The sequence below is a fragment of the Megachile rotundata genome, chromosome 16 (genome assembly GCF_050947335.1).
Source record: "Megachile rotundata isolate GNS110a chromosome 16, iyMegRotu1, whole genome shotgun sequence".
NCBI classification, from domain to species: domain Eukaryota; kingdom Metazoa; phylum Arthropoda; class Insecta; order Hymenoptera; family Megachilidae; genus Megachile; species Megachile rotundata.
The window spans coordinates 10,190,456-10,206,487 of NC_134998.1; the positions used below are offsets into that span (position 1 = coordinate 10,190,456).

Sequence of the window (16,032 nt, forward strand, 5' to 3'; positions counted from 1 at the left end):
CCTTGCCCGGATGGATTTAAAAAGGACCACCAACATAATTGTCGACCTGTCGTGGATATTGTAAGTGACACTGTCATATTAGATAGGGTGTTCTTGAAAGTACTTGCAAGTTCACATCTTGGAACTGCATACTGGTCTGGTAGCATGGTGGTCCCAGTCACTATGATTTGCTCACATGCAACATCGTTATTTGGTTCATAATATTCTCGAATCTCCATTTTCCAAATGACATTTCTAGATTCTGTTAGGCACGAAATCCGCAGGTCTCTACATTTGTAAATCCAAGTGTCGCATTCCCATTCGCAGTACAAGTACCCCGTCCACATTCGAAAATTTCCACATATCTAAGTTTTTGTATTCTGTAGTCAATATCCAAATTAATCGCTTTCCTCATGCTGAAAAATGCAAGACTAGTCTGACCAGTCCCCTCTTCTGATGTGAACGGAACAGGGGTATAATTAGTCGTATCGAGGAGATCATCTCACAGTGTTTCGCGAGAAACCGAAAGAAAGTGAATTCTAATTCGACTCGAACTGCTTTTTCGTTGGCGACAATGAAACCCATACTTGGATATTTATTACTTTTGACGATGATACTGACTGTTGTGGTCCGCGCTGATTCTTCAGACAGCACGCATTCTCTTGTACGACGTACGATAATACCTGTACCTGAAAGGAGACTTTGTCCAGAAGGAAACGTCATGTCGAGGCGCTATCCATGTAGACCTCCCCCGATATATTATTAAGTGAGTGTGACACTACATATCTTATTATTCCTAAATCTTCGCAGTACCAAGTCCCAGTCCACATTCGTAAGTTCCCACATATCCAAGTTTTTGTATTCTGTAGTCGCCATACTCCCAAGTTGTCAACATCCCAGTTCCCGCATACTCAAATTTGCATATCCAAATTAATCGCTTTCCTCATCCTGAAAAATTCAAGACTAGTCTGGCCAGTTCCCTCTTCTGATGTGAACGAAACAGGGGTATATTTAGCCGAGTCGAGGAGATCATCTCACAGTCTTTCGCGAGAAACCGAAAGAAAGTGAATTATAGTTCGACTCGATCGGCATTTACGTTGGCAACAACGAAACACATTCTTGGATATTTGTTGCTGTTGACAATCATATTGGCTGTTGCGACCCGTGCTGATTCTTCAGATAGTACGCATTCTCGTGTGTCTCGCGGTGCCATTATAGCAAGAGAGAGACTTTCACCACCGGGAGACGTCAGAAGCCTGGCCAGAGAATGTAGAACCCGTTCACATGAAAAGCCAGTGAGTGTGACGCTTTAATTAATAAGACAGCACGCGTCTTATTAGTTACTATTCATTCTGGGAAGTACTTGCAAGTTCACATCTTGGAACTACATACTGGTAGCACGGTTCCCTCGATCGCCACGATTTGCTCACATGCGAGATCATTATTTGATTCATAATATTCCCACATCTCCATTTCTAGATTCACATGTTATGCACGCAAGCCTCTATTTGTAAATCCAAGCGTCATTCCCAAATCTTCACAGTACACGTCCCCATAGTCCCAGTCCACATTCGTCCCTACATGTCCAAGTTTCTGTTCCGTAGTCTCCATACTCTCAAGTTGCCAATATCCAAGTCTCCACATCCCCGAACCTCCATATCTCCGACTCTCATATTTCCAAGTTGCCATACTTCCAATTCTCCATATTCCCAAGTCCCCGTCTCGCTAGTTCAGTAGTTTCCTCGGATCCCAAATTGTACGCCTGACCCTCCACGTTTCTAAGCCCTCACATATTTCAATCCCCACACGAATCTCCATATTCCCAAGCCTCCGCTAGGTCAGTTGTTTACTGGACAATAATCCCTAAGTTCCCATATTCTTAAGTCCGCATCTTATCAGTTCGGCCTTCTTAATTCTATCGTCCTGGTAAACATCCACATATTCCTAAGTTCTTTGTAGACGATGTTTACAAGAATTCTTCGTATGTTTCGGTCCGTAAGAATTCGGTCTGTAAGAATTAGCTCTTCGTCAAAGTTCTCCGAGGATTCGGAAAGCAAAACGCGGTCTACGTGTGCGAGTTTCCGTCTACAAAATGAGTTCCATTTCCTCGCTACAGCGTTTCCCTTTTCATTCGAGGACGTTTTGCTACTTTCTACCGAAGGGATCCGGTCACAAATATGTTAAGTGCATCTCGAAACGGCCACGAGCACGCGACTGCTACCGGGAAACATTTTTCTCGTGAATAATTCAAGAAGTTCGGAGACGCGAATCGATTCGGAAACGGGCAAATCAAACGATGAACGCGAAATATTGCTCGAGTAAATAACTTAACCCTTTGGCCCGAGATTTCAAACACTCGCCGTGATACTTGAAATATGCACCAGATATATCACCCGTCCTTTGCGGACAGAAGTGTACGCGTCTGTGAACTTTCTTAATGTCCCGTTTACCTTCTATATTTTGTACTTTATATACAATCTGATGGCAACTGATATTGCGGTTTATGTACTTTCGTCTGTTTACCGTTTCCTCGTTTACGTTGCTTCAGAATTTTTAATATCTCCTGTGGTTTGTTTTATTAAAAGGGATGTTATTTTATATTTAGTCATTTGTGATGGAATGAAATGGAGATGCAATGCTTGATAGATAAGGTTTGATATCTGACATCTTGGTGACGTTTGAAACTTGATATTTTATTCTTAACACCTGGTGTCTGACACCTAAGTTATATTTAAAAAATAGAAGCTGAGAAGATGCTTAAGACTTGAGAAATACAGAATTTGAAGTTTGAAGAAGTTAGAAGGTGATGAAGTTGTGGGAGGTTTGAGGCTAGGGAATTGGAAGTTTGAAGCGGCTTGAAATTCAGGAGTATGATGTTTGAAGCGGTTTGAAGTTAATTAAGATGTAGTTTGAAGTGATTTGAAGTTGTGGAAGTGGGAGGCGAAATGGAAGTTTAGTCACTGGAAAATGAAACCAGTTGAAGATGCATTTCAGAGTTGAAGTTTGAAACTCGATCTTAAATACCTGACATTTCATATCTAGCACGAGGAATTTGATATCTCGTACCTGAAATTCGATACTTCAAATCTGATATCTGATATCTAACACGAGGAATTTGATACCTCGTGCCTGAAATTCGATACTTCAAATCCGACATCTGATATCTAACGCGTGGAATTTGATACCTCGTACTTGAAATTTGATACTTCAAATCCGACATCTGATATCTAACACGTGGAATTTGATACCTCGTACCTGAAATTCGATACTTCAAATCTGACATCTGATATCTAACACGAGGAATTTGATACCTCGTACCTGAAATTCGATACTTCAAATCTGACATCTGATACTTGTTATCTGACTCCTGAAATTTGATACTTCACGATTGAAACTTGATATTAATAGCTCGATGCCTGACACCTGATACTCCAAAGCTGACACCTAACACTTCCTACATGAAACTTAATGTTCGACATTTGACACCTCACACCTGACACCCGACACCTTAAGCTTGATATTCCAAAGCTGATTTCTTCGAAGCTGAATTAACAAATTACTACGTGCTTTCTTATAGCAGAATACTAGTAATTGTTATAAAAAAATTACATTAAATCAACCAAAGAATTATGCAAACGGTTGCAAACCGCGAAGCACAAATTAATTTCCTCCGTGCATTAATCTTGGTACGAAATCGGATTTTCAGATGCAAATATGAGTAATAACGAAATTAACGAAATTGTTTTACGTAAATAGGTATTTATCACACGAATCGTAACGCTACGATTTTGAACGAAATAATCCTGTCGCAAATCCGATTACACCAACGGTGATTGAATAAAACTTGGGATGCAGATTTCACGCGAAAGAACGTAGTTTAATTAAAGTATCGTTCCCGACACGAACTTCGACGGGAGATAAAAATCATGGCGAGGTAAGGACTCAAAAGGAGGGTTCGTTGAAAATTTCCCGATCTAACGGAAATCGTGGCTGTCCAGCACCAAACGATTCTGTATTTCTCTTTCCTGCCGTTCGATCATTCAATTTCAACGGACAATGTACCGTTCCATACGGGAAGCGGAAGTAATCTGAGGGGTTTGCCCCTTCCATTAAAATCTGGGTCGACTCTTCGCTTCAAAGGGTGAGAGGGCTAGAAGACAGACGTTTCCAATATCCGCGACAGGTGAGAATTTCCTAGGCGCGAAATTAAGTCGCTAAAATCCGATAGACCTGTCGAGATGCAACTTTTTCTTGCCGTAATATTACTAATTTTAATTTTGATCGACTGTCATAAAATTATTAATCGTTCGAAATTAATTTGTAAATGTGAAATCTGTGGAACTGAATATGGAGATCATAAAAATACGATTTAATATAGTGGCGTAAAAATATACGAATCTAGAGATATAAAACTGTTATGAATACACATTTTGAAGTATTCACGGTTTGCTTCTGTACCATAATTTTCCTTCCAAAAGGACTGTTTAGATAAAATGTAAATTTTCTTTCCAAATGAACAACATAAAACGCGAGAATTCAAAATTAACGCAAACTTTGCAGTTTTCAATCTTTGAACGGATTATGCAGATTACTCCGGTGAATTGAAAATTAAACGTGAAAGCATAAGACACGAGAACCCTTCTGGGTATTAAAAGGATGAAATAGTCATATCTCTTTATCGCTCAATGTGAGCTTAATACCGAAACCTTTGAGCTTAGGAACATCATAAAGAAATCTGATTCATCGGAATACCTTTGAAATTAATTTTTCGCAATTTCCTTTTTAAAATATCCCTTCTTTCTTCGCGAAAAGGGCCTCTAAAAGGTTTCGTCTAAATTTAATTACGATTTTTCGTCGGTAAAAATTTGTCTACCCGCCATAATCCTCCCCTGGCAATCCTAAGATTGAACAGCAAAGTTATTCAAAGTTACTCGACCCAGAACTAACCGCACAGCTGTTTCTAAGTTTCCAACTTGCAAGCCAAGATTAAACCAACGGTATCACTTACCACGGCTGAATTGATCATTATTCGCAATAACCTTCTCCGCGTTCTTCCTAGCAATGTAGAACCACTCGCTGCTGTTGCTCAGGTACTTGTACTCGATCGCGAGGTCCTTCACCAGGATCCCATCCTCCCCCTGCAGTCGATGAGCGAACGGGCAATAAAGCCAGCGGTCCCTGTACTGTAACTTATCGTAGCAATTCCCTGCGGCAAAGATGTCTTCATCGAACTCCACCATGGACAGAATACTGGCGTGCAGCAAGTACTCCGAGGACAACATCACTTCCGGCGCGTACTTCCACAACCTCGTCAGCATATTCGCTCTGTTCACCGCGAGGTTCGCCTCGAGCTTGAACCTCTCCTGGGCATACTGATCAACGATGCCCTCGCCCAAGTTCAGATCCGTGCCCGCGGTGCAGTTCTCCCCCAGAAGATGTTGGTTCTCGATGATGCGGAGGAACCTGGTCACGATGTCCACGTGGACGGGTTCCTTGTTGGGCCTACCCTGGTCCTCCTTGCTGCCGTAATCCTCGTAGTCCTCCCTCTCGGAACTGTTCTTGCCGAGGTCGCTGTCAACGTAGCCGTCGTAGTCCTCCAGGTTGTCCAGGTCGTACCTTTCGGGTGTACCGCGGACGATGTGACCGTACACGTCCGTCATGTTCCCGACCGTTCTGTTCCCGAACGTTCGGGCCCTGTTCCTGGCGATCACCTTCTTCAGCTTGTTTAAAGAGTCGCCTTTATGGCGGACCGGAGTGGCCCGGGACTTTCCCTCCTTGGCTGCCTCGGACAACCTGGTGAGCAGTTTGTCCAGATCCACGGTGGACCTTTCGTCGATCGTGCCCGAGGATCTGAGATCCTTTCCGGTGATAGCGGGATCAGCCTCCGGGTGTCTGGACCTGGAGGCGTCCTCCTTCGGATCCTCCAGTTTGGCCTGTCTGGTGAAGTGGTTCCTGGAACGACTGTGTCTGATCTGCGTAGCCGGCCTCTCGATGCTGGTTTCCGGTTTGCTCCTGCGGGGAGGTTGACTGTCGAACTCGTCCAGGTGGACAGGAGGCTCCGTGGCTTCGTGCGTGTCCAGTCGGTCGACCAGCCTGCGCTCGATGAACGAGGGCCGGTGATTCTGCTGGTGACGCAACAATTCCCTAGGCCTCTCGATCTGGTCCACGAAGTTTGCCCATACGGAACACCACGTGACCAGAAGGAGCACGTACCACGGAACACTCATCGCGGCCATCGAGGGCAACAAGCTGCGCGGGCTGCTGGGCCCCAGTCACGTCATGATGGAACTGGTTAATTTCGACGAAACTCCATGCATTTCACTGCGGCTGTTTGCTTCGGCAAACCTCCGTCACATGTTTAACGAAACACCACCGTAACCGCGCGGTAACGCGAAGAATCCTTCGAGTCTGTCCACTTGTCCCTGCCCGGAATGTTCATCGCGTTTCGAGCTAACGAGTCTTTTGTTTTAACGCTAGGCGGGAACTGTTGCTCCTTCGTCTCCCTTTTGAAGTTTCAAGTGGCATCATCGGATTTCGAGTAGCGGACGCGGGTCTCGCGGGTCATCGTTCTTTACGCGGTGGGGGGAAATCTGATCAAGCGGAAACGAGAATGCGCCCTCGTCGTTTCGCGCTCGCACGCGGCGCCAGACTGAGGGTTGAAACTTGTGTCGTCTGGTGATAGACCGCGGAATCACTTATCGCGCATGCCTGACGCGTTTAGGCTACTACCGTGCGAATATGTTTTCTACCCTGTCAATGATTTGAAAAGGTATCCTTCGTACACTCGCTTTTTATTTAAATTAACGACTGATTGTCTTGGAGCTCTTCAGGATGAGGGCAAAATTCTTCTTCCTTCTTCGCGTGTATATGAGACACGTGATATTGACATTCGTTCAATCTCTGTATCTCGGATTCGTACATTTTAGATCCACATCTTTACGTCCTAGATCCTGAAGTCCTCACATCGTAAAAACTTTATACCACATCCCCTATCTCTTCATAAGTATATTTTTCTATATGCCTAGACTTTACTCCGCAATCCTAAATTGACAGGTGATAAAGCAGTGGAACATGTCCTTGCGGAGAATTACAAATTGGATTTGGAAGATTCATAAACAAACATCGTGCTGCGTAATCGTATTATAATTACTGCCATGCGTTCCGCGCAAAGCGGACCGCAGAAATTACAACATCTTCAATGGAATTTCACGCTGTATTATACGTATTTAATATTATCCAATGTCATACTATTAGCGGTGCTGAAATTTAATTCCGCAGTAAAAATGATACATCTAATTTCATGCGAATTCTCTAGATTCATATTAATCCACATGTGCCGTTCCAAATAGGAAATTCCAAACATGGAAAAGTATAAAACTTCAAACGGAATTTAACGGAAAATTGTTGAACTCGATAGAATAGTTTTCCGCGTATTAATTTCATCGTACGAGAAATTTGATGTACATGGCACGAGATAATAAAGTTCCGGCGTTCGTAAAATTTCGACGTTCAAAATATGACTAACCAACGCGGCGGAAAATACGTAATGACACTAAATCAACGAATTTCGTTCGAAACATTTAACAATCATCGAAGAATAAAATATCAAATTATCCGTTTAATTTCTAACCGGTAACTGTACAATCGATAAACAATGAACATTCCACCAGCTCGAATTTTACAAAAAAAAAATGACTGAATTTCAAGCGTGAAATATTATCAATTTCGAAGCTTCGTATTTCTTCATATTCTTTATCGAAATACATCAAACGAACGTTGTATCGTGTTTCCATTAGCTTTGCTCTCGTTCGATACTCGACGTAATTGATAACAATCCTTTGTATAGCGATAATATTAATAAAAGGTTTCTGCGAAATTTTGCATTTTAATTTATATGAAACGAGTGCCATTTTCTGATTCATACAAAACTGTCAGATTTATTCATTTCGAACCGTTGTATTTATTAGGTTAGGTTCGGAGGCAGCCATTTTGTTCGTGTATAAATGGCGTTTCAGGTTATTTTCACTTCATTATATTTGGGACGTTGCTCAAAGAGTAAGCATTTGAATATACATTAAGGACACAAGTTTTCTTCTTCGTTGAAAAAATTAATAAAACATTTATATCGAAAATGCAATTAGCGTGTCACTTTTTCCCAACTGAACGCCAAAGTTACGAGCCGACCATCAACGATATTGCGAATTCAAGTGCCATTAAATTCATTTACCATTGCCTGTCTCGTTTGCTTTAAATTTCATTCGTGAATTCTCTATCACATACGATGCCGCACAAAAATAGTAACAGGTTCTGCAAAATTACAGTGTAATCAAATCGAGTAATCATCAGACATCAAGTTATTGCAAACGTCCAATTATCTCAGGAATCGTTACGAAATCCTCGACGATACTAATTTATTCGAAGTACAAGCTATTTTCGGTGATTAGCAATTGATCACCTTGCACATCTTGAAAAATGCAAGACTAGTTTGACCACTCCCCTCTTCTAAACAAAACAAGGGTATAACTTGCGCGTTCGAGGAGAACATCTCACAGTCTGTTACAAAAAAGCCAATAGAAACTGAATTCTGATCCGACACGAAGGAAAAAATGAAATACATATTTGGACACTTGTTGCTGTTGTCGGTGCTGACTATTGCGATCTGTTATGATGACAGTGTGGATCTTGAAAACAGTACGCATTCTGTAGACAATGCGCATACTGAAGACAGTGTGAATATTGAGCCGATGGTTATCGCCGCCATAGAGGTGCCGGAGAGACCTTGCCCACCGGGAACCAAGAAGGCTCTGGGAGCTGTTTGTCGACCCGTCATTGAAAATGTAAGTGTGACAGGGTACATGTCTCATTAGTTAGGGTACATTCTTGGAAGTAATTGCTAGTCCACATTTTGGAACTGCGTACTGGTCTGATAGCACCCAGGTCGGAGTTTGCTCAGTCATGCAACATCGTTATTTGGTTTGTAATATTCTCACATCTCCAATTCCCAAGCGACTATTTCCAGATTCACCAGCATCAAATTCGCAAGTGTCTACATTTGTAAATTCAAGTGCTTCATTTCTAAAGCAGTACAAAATCCCCTAACGTAGTCCACATGTCCAAATTTCTGGGTTCAGTCTCCATACTCCCAAGTTGTCATCCTAGTTTCCACATATGCAAATTTTCGTATCCAAAATGATCACATTGCTCATCTTCAAGAAAAGGAAAACTAGTTTGACTACTCCCCTCTTTCAAACAAACCGAGGGTATAACTTGCCCGTTCGAGGAGAACATCTTACAGTCTGTTGTAACAAAACCAAAGGAAACTGAATTCTGATTCGACACGAAGACATTTATGTTGGAAATAATGAAATACATGTTTGGATACTTGTTGCTGTTGTCGGTGATAGTGACTATTGCGATCTGTGATGATCCTGAATACGTTACGGTTACTGAAGACAGTATAGATCCTCAAGACACTACGTATCCTGAAGACAGAACGGATCCTGAAGATAGTATAGATCCTGAATATGTTACGGTTCCTGAAGACAGTACAGATCCTCAAGACACTACGGATCCTGCAGATAGTGTAGATCCTGAAGGGAGTATGTATCCTGAAGACAGTATGGATTCCGAAGACAGTATAGATTCTGATGATAATACGAATCCTGAGGACAGTACGGATCCTGAACACAATATGGACCCTGAAAACAATACATATTCTGGAAAAATTGAGCTTGTAGATACCGCAGCCATAGTCACACGGGAGAGACTTTGCCCAAAGGGAACCAAGAAGGGTCTCGCAGCTTTATGTCGACTCATCTTCGATTTTGTAAGTGTGACACTGTACATATCTCATTAGTTAGCGTACTGGCAAGTTCTTATCTTGGAACTGCATACTGATTTGGTGCCACCGTGGTCTCAGCCACTACAATTTGCCCACATTCAAGATCGTTATTTCGTACACAATATTCTCACATTTTCATTTCCTAAGTGACATTTCTAGATTATGTTAGGCACGAAATTCGCAAGTCTCTACATTTGTAACCCAAGTGTTTCATTCCCATATCTTCACAGTACCAAGTCCCTCGTCCCAGTCCACATCCGTAAGTCCCTACATGTGCAAGCTTTTATATTCTTCAATCTCCATACTCCCAAGTTGTCATCCTAGTTTCCACATATGCAAATATTCGTATCCAAATTGATCACATTGCTCATCTTCAAAAAAAGGAAAACTAGTTTGACTACTCCCCTCTTTCAAACAAACCCAGGGTATAACTTGCCCATTCGAGGAGATCACCTCACTGTCTCTTGCAAAATACCAAAAGACTGCATCCTGATTCGACACGAAGCCACTTACGTTGGAAACAATGAAATACATGTTTGGATACTTGTTGCTGTTGTCGGTGATAGTGACTATTGCGATCTGTGATGATCCTGAATACAGTATGGATCCTAAAGACAGTACGCATCCGAAAGGCAGTACTCATCCTGCAGACAGTATGGATTCTGAAGACTATATCGATCCGGAAATCATTAAGAGTCTTCAAGACGGTACCTATCCTGGATTAAGGATATCTCCTAAATTCCATGACGGTTCTGAACCGTTTGTGGGCACATCCATAGTAGTACCAGACAGACCTTGCCCACCGGGAACCAAGAAGGCTCACAAAATCGGCTGTCGACGCATTTTACAAAATGTAAGTGTGATACCGTACATATCTCATTAGTTAGGTCACATTCTTGAAAGAAGTTACAAGTTCACAACTGCATACTTGATTGTCCACTAGTAAGGTGGTGACTATGATGTGCGTACATGCAAGATGATTATTTAGTTCATAATATTTGCAAATCCTAATTTCCGCATACGCAAATTTCCATATCCTAATTGATGACTTTCCTCGTTCCGAAAAATGCGAGACTAGTTTGACGAGTCCCCCCTTCGCGATATAAACAAGGGTATAACTTGCCAATTCGAGGAGATCATCTCACAGTCGGTTGCACAAAACCAATAGAAACTGATTCGATACGAAGGAAACAATGAAATACATACTTGGACACTTGTTGCTGCTAACGATAGTGACTGTTGCGATCTGTGATGGTCCTGAATACAGTGTGGATCCTGAGGACAGAGTAGATCCTGAAGACAGTATGGATCATGAAGGCAATATGGATCCTGAAGACAGTATGGATTCTAAAGGCAGTGCGAATCCTGAAGACAGTATGGATCCTAAAGGCAGTGCGAAAAGTGTGCCCCCCCCTCCCACTAGCAATCATACTGGAAGAGAAAAGACCTTGCCCTGGGGGATCCAAGGTGGCCCACGGACATATGTGTCGAACCATCGTGCAAACTGTAAGTGTGACACGGTACATGTCTCATTAGTTAGGGTACATTCTTAAAATTACTTGCAAGTTCACATCTTGGAACTGCATACTAGTCTGGTGGCATGGTGGTCTCAGTCACTATGATTTGCTCACATGCAACATCGTTATTTGGTTCATAATATTCTCGAATCTCCATTTTCCAAGTGACATTTCTAGATTCTGTTAGGCACGAAATCCGCAGGTCTCTACATTTGTAAATCCAAGTGTCGCATTCCCATTCGCAGTACAAGTCCCCCGTCCACATTCGAAAATTTCCACATATCTAAGTTTTTGTATTCTGTAGTCAATATCCAAATTAATCGCTTTCCTCGTGCTGAAAAGTGCAAGACTAGTCTGACCAGTCCCCTCTTCTGATGTGAACGAAACAGGGGTATAATTAGTCGTGTCGAGGAGATCATCTCACAGTGTTTCGCGAGAAACCGAAAGAAAGTGAATTCTAATTCGACTCGAACTGCTTTTTCGTTGGCAACAATGAAACACATACTTGGATATTTATTGCTTTCGACGATGATACTGACTGTTGTGGTCCGCGCTGATTCTTCAGACAGCACGCATTCTCTTGTACGTCGTACGATAATACCTGCACCTGAAAGGAGACTTTGTCCAGAAGGAAACGTCATGTCGAGGCGCTATCCATGTAGACCTCCCCCGATATATTATTAAGTAAGTGTGACACTACATATCTTATTATTCCTAAATCTTCGCAGTACCAAGTCCCAGTCCACATTTGTAAGTTCCCACATATCCAAGTTTTTGTATTCCGTAGTCGCCATACTCCCAAGTTGTCAACATCCCAGTTCCCGCATACTCAAATTTGCATATCCAAATTAATCGCTTTCCTCATCCTGAAAAATTCAAGACTAGTCTGGCCAGTTCCCTCTTCTGATGTGAACGAAACAGGGGTATATTTAGCCGAGTCGAGGAGATCATCTCACAGTGTTTCGCGAGAAACCGAAAGAAAGTGAATTATAGTTCGACTCGATCGGCATTTACGTTGGCAACAACGAAACACATTCTTGGATATTTGTTGCTGTTGACAATCATATTGGCTGTTGCGACCCGTGCTGATTCTTCAGATAGTACGCATTCTCGTGTGTCTCGCGGTGCCATTATAGCAAGAGAGAGACTTTGACCACCGGGAGACGTCAGAAGCCTGGCCAGAGGATGTAGAACCCGTTCACATGAGAAGCCAGTGAGTGTGACACTTTAATTAATAAGACAGCACGCGTCTTATTAGTTACTATTCATTCTGAGAAGTACTTGCAAGTTCACATCTCGGAACTGCAAACTGGTAGCACGGTTCCCTCAGTCACTCCATGAGTATTTCAGTGTCAAACTAATTGAAATTGATATAGTATTATACATGTCAAAGCTGCGTGCTAACGATAAGTGAACGCAGTCATTTTATTTATCATTTGACTGCCATTTGCATCAAGCTTTACGCGTTAATCTAGATCAGTATGAGCTGCGTTTTATCATGCCATGAAATCGTGTTAGACTTAATTGGTTTGAAAACAGTGCGGACATTTAAGCATCCATTGAGTTGAACGTTCATGAAACATTTATACAGTCCCTTTTAACTTTAAACTGCTACTGTAAGCTCGTTGCAATAAATTTACGTCATAAAATCTATGTTACAAAATTTAAATTTGCTCGCATGGAGAGTTTTGATAAAAAACCGGCGTCAAACGAGCACGCATCAAACAACGCTCTTCTCTGTGCCAGTTTGAATTCTATTTTCCACCTATTTTTGTCAAAGTCCTGTCAGAGCAATTTGTAGCAGCTTCCGTTCGTTGGCAAAGTGGAAACTGGAATCGTGGCTTGAAATTTGCCGGTAACGAAAGAGAATCTTCCCTTGCTGGCAGTGGATGGCCGGGAAAAAAGGGAATGAGAGAGAACGAAAAGTTTCCACGGTGAAAATGAATGAAAACTAACGGTGACTTAACGCGACAAAACTACGCGAATTCTTTGAGAGGTCGCGAAACTCGAGTAAGATAGAGTCGGTTGCAAAAGGATCGAGTTTCAGTCACTGCCATTTCTGGAGCACCGAACAAACTTTCTGGAAATTCGCGCAAGTTTCTCAGTTGGGTGACCCAGACTTCGCTATTTGTATAGAAATGAAGGTAGTCTACATTTCGAAATTTCTTTATATCTTTAGACTCTATGCGAATGTTTATATCCTTAGAAACTTATTGTTCAGATCATTATGTGTATTGATATATTTTTGGATTTCTACTAGGCAGTTACATCTCTATATCTGTAGGCTTCTATCCTGTGTATATCAGACCCCTATTACCAGATCTCTATCGTCCCACATCTCTATTGTTCTAGGTACCTATTGTTCAAGATTGCTATTGTGCGAAATACCTGTTAAGCCTAATTGCTGTATTCCTAGATTTCTGTTTCCCTAGAGCCTTTTAATCTTAGATTTATATCTTAGAGATCACTATTGCACCAGATCACTATTGCCCTAGGTAGTGTTCAAGAGTGCTGTAGTCTCCACTCCCTGTTATTCCAAATCCCTCTATTCCCAGCTTCCTATGTTCCTAGATACCTATATTCCTAGGTCCCTATGTCCTCAAATCTCTATACCTTCCAGATCAGTATTGCACTAGATCAATATGGTACCACGTCCTTATTGCGCCAGGTAGTGTTCAAGATTGCTTTAGTCTCCACTCCCTATTATTCTAAATCCCTCTATTCCTAACTTCCTATGTTCCTAGATACTTATATTCCTAGGTCCCTATGTCCTCAAATCTCTATACCTTCCAGATCAGTATTGCACCAGATCAATATGGTACCACGTCCTTATTGCGCCAGGTAGTGTTCAAGAGTGCTGTAGTCTCCACTCCCTGTTATTCCAAATCTCTCTATTCCCAGCTTCCTATGTTCCTAGATACCTATATTCCTAGGTCCCTATGTCCTCAGATCCCTATATCTTCCAGAATACTATTGCCCCAGATCTCTGTTGTCCCAGATCCCTCTTGGCCCAGGTAGTGTCCAAGATTGCTCTGGTCCCCACTCCCTGTTGTTCCAAATCCTTCTATTCCCAACTTCATATGTTCCTAGATACTTGTACCCTTAGATCCCTATATCCCCAGATCCCTATATCTTCCAGATCCCTACTGTCCCAGATCCCTATATCTTCCAGATCCCTATATCGTCCAGATCCCTATATCGTCCAGATCCCTATATCTTCTAGATCCCTACTGTCCCAAATCTCTAATGTCTCAGATCCCTACTGTCCCGAATTCCTATATTCTCCAGATCTCTACATCTTCCAGATCCCTATATCCTCCAGATCATTATATCTTCCAGATCCCTACTGTCCCAGATCCCTAATGTCCCAGATCCTTACTGACCCAGATCCCTATATCGTCCAGATCCCTATATCTTCCAAATCCCTACTGTCCCAGGTCCCTATATCCTCCAGATCCCTATATCTTCCAGATCCCTACTGTCCCAGATCCCTATATCGTCCAGATCCCTATATCTTCCAGATCCCTACTGTCCCAGATCCCTATATCTTCCAGATCCCTACTGTCCCAGATCCCTAATATCCCAGATCCCTACTGTCCCAGATCCCTATATCTTCCAGATCCCTATATCTTCCAGATCCCTATATCTTCCAAATCCCTAGATCTTCCAGATCCCTACTGTCCCAGATCCCCATTCCCAATATCGTCCCACATCCCTATTATCCAAAATTCCTATTGTACCAAATCTCCACGTCTCCAAATTCTTCTACCCCTAAACCCATTGTCCCGGATCTCAATTGACCCTCAACCCCATTACCCCAGATCCCGTACTCCCAAATCTCACACTTCCAAGTTTCCACATTTCCAAATCCCCGATCGGTTCTTTGCCACACATGGAAACACTCGCAAATCCCCCATGTCGGCCTCATCTACTTCAAAGTACATTAAAAATCATGTTTGCAATGGAAATAAGCAGATGCATAATTAATTTTCAGGACTCGGAAGAATCAGACGCCATGGAGAAGAAATAGCTGCACCATCCCGCTATCGAAATTTGGATTCTGCATTATAAATGTTCGGAGAAATTGGCTAGCGAATAAAACAGGAGTTCGAGGGAGAAGATACGGCAGTAATTAATTAACTGAAACCGTTATATAGAAATGTTTGATTGAAACTGACACGAAGTGTTCTGGTAAGAAAACTATTAATAACAAGGTTTTCGTTAAATTGCGCTGAAAAATGTATATTATGTATTAAAGCAAATAAATCGTTTATTTATAACTTGTACAAATAAATGATATGGTGAGGGGAAATTGTACCAAAAGAATAATAATTCTATTTTTTGTTTAACTCATTTGTTTAAATAATCATAAGTTTGATTATATTTTTCCTAATCTTTCCTTACATCTATTAATCTCTGTACACTAGACAAATTTCACAGGCATCAAAAATTTAAATCAAATCGCGAAAAACGAGAATTTCGCAGCGAAAAGCAAATTCCTCATTTTTTATCGCCATCACCATTAATCACCTCACCTATGTTTCATCGGTGAGGTTGTGAATTATTGCTCGACGACGTTTCTGGTTTATCACGTACACCAGTCGTAAGCTGCTTTATCGTGAATCGCTATAAATCCTTCCCTCTTTATCGACCACCGACTCGTATTACTATCATCGGATAAACTCTGCGATTTGT

The 16,032-nt window shown here is 41.9% G+C and overlaps 2 protein-coding genes across 10 annotated transcripts in view; one reads left to right on the forward strand and one right to left on the reverse strand.

Annotated features, from left to right (window-relative positions):
- The window catches only part of LOC100882071 (metabotropic glycine receptor), a 114,847-nt gene extending 107,207 nt beyond the window's left edge, over positions 1-7,640 (reverse strand). Inside the window, exon 1 of the mRNA XM_012283499.2 lies at positions 4,988-7,640. Within this exon, the coding sequence (XP_012138889.2) occupies positions 4,988-6,215 (1,228 nt within the window). The 5' untranslated portion in view covers positions 6,216-7,640. The remainder of the gene's footprint in view (positions 1-4,987) is intronic.
- On the forward strand, positions 204-15,686 carry LOC105662279 (uncharacterized). Of its 9 annotated transcripts, XR_013041077.1 has the most exons (7): positions 204-745; positions 942-1,274; positions 9,198-9,805; positions 10,387-10,673; positions 10,764-11,173; positions 11,210-11,326; positions 15,332-15,686. XR_013041077.1 is itself a non-coding variant. In XM_076541520.1 (4 exons), exons 3-4 carry the CDS (start codon positions 9,329-9,331, stop codon positions 15,365-15,367), a joined length of 513 nt encoding a protein of 170 aa, XP_076397635.1. In that variant the 5' UTR covers positions 220-745; positions 942-1,274; positions 9,198-9,328; the 3' UTR covers positions 15,368-15,686. The 9 variants fall into 9 exon arrangements, 3 of the variants coding, with proteins under 3 accessions (XP_076397635.1, XP_012138887.1, XP_076397636.1); XR_013041075.1 differs by having other exon boundaries at positions 10,764-11,326; XR_013041076.1 differs by having other exon boundaries at positions 10,768-11,326.
- Positions 15,687-16,032: the final 346 nt, after the last annotated feature.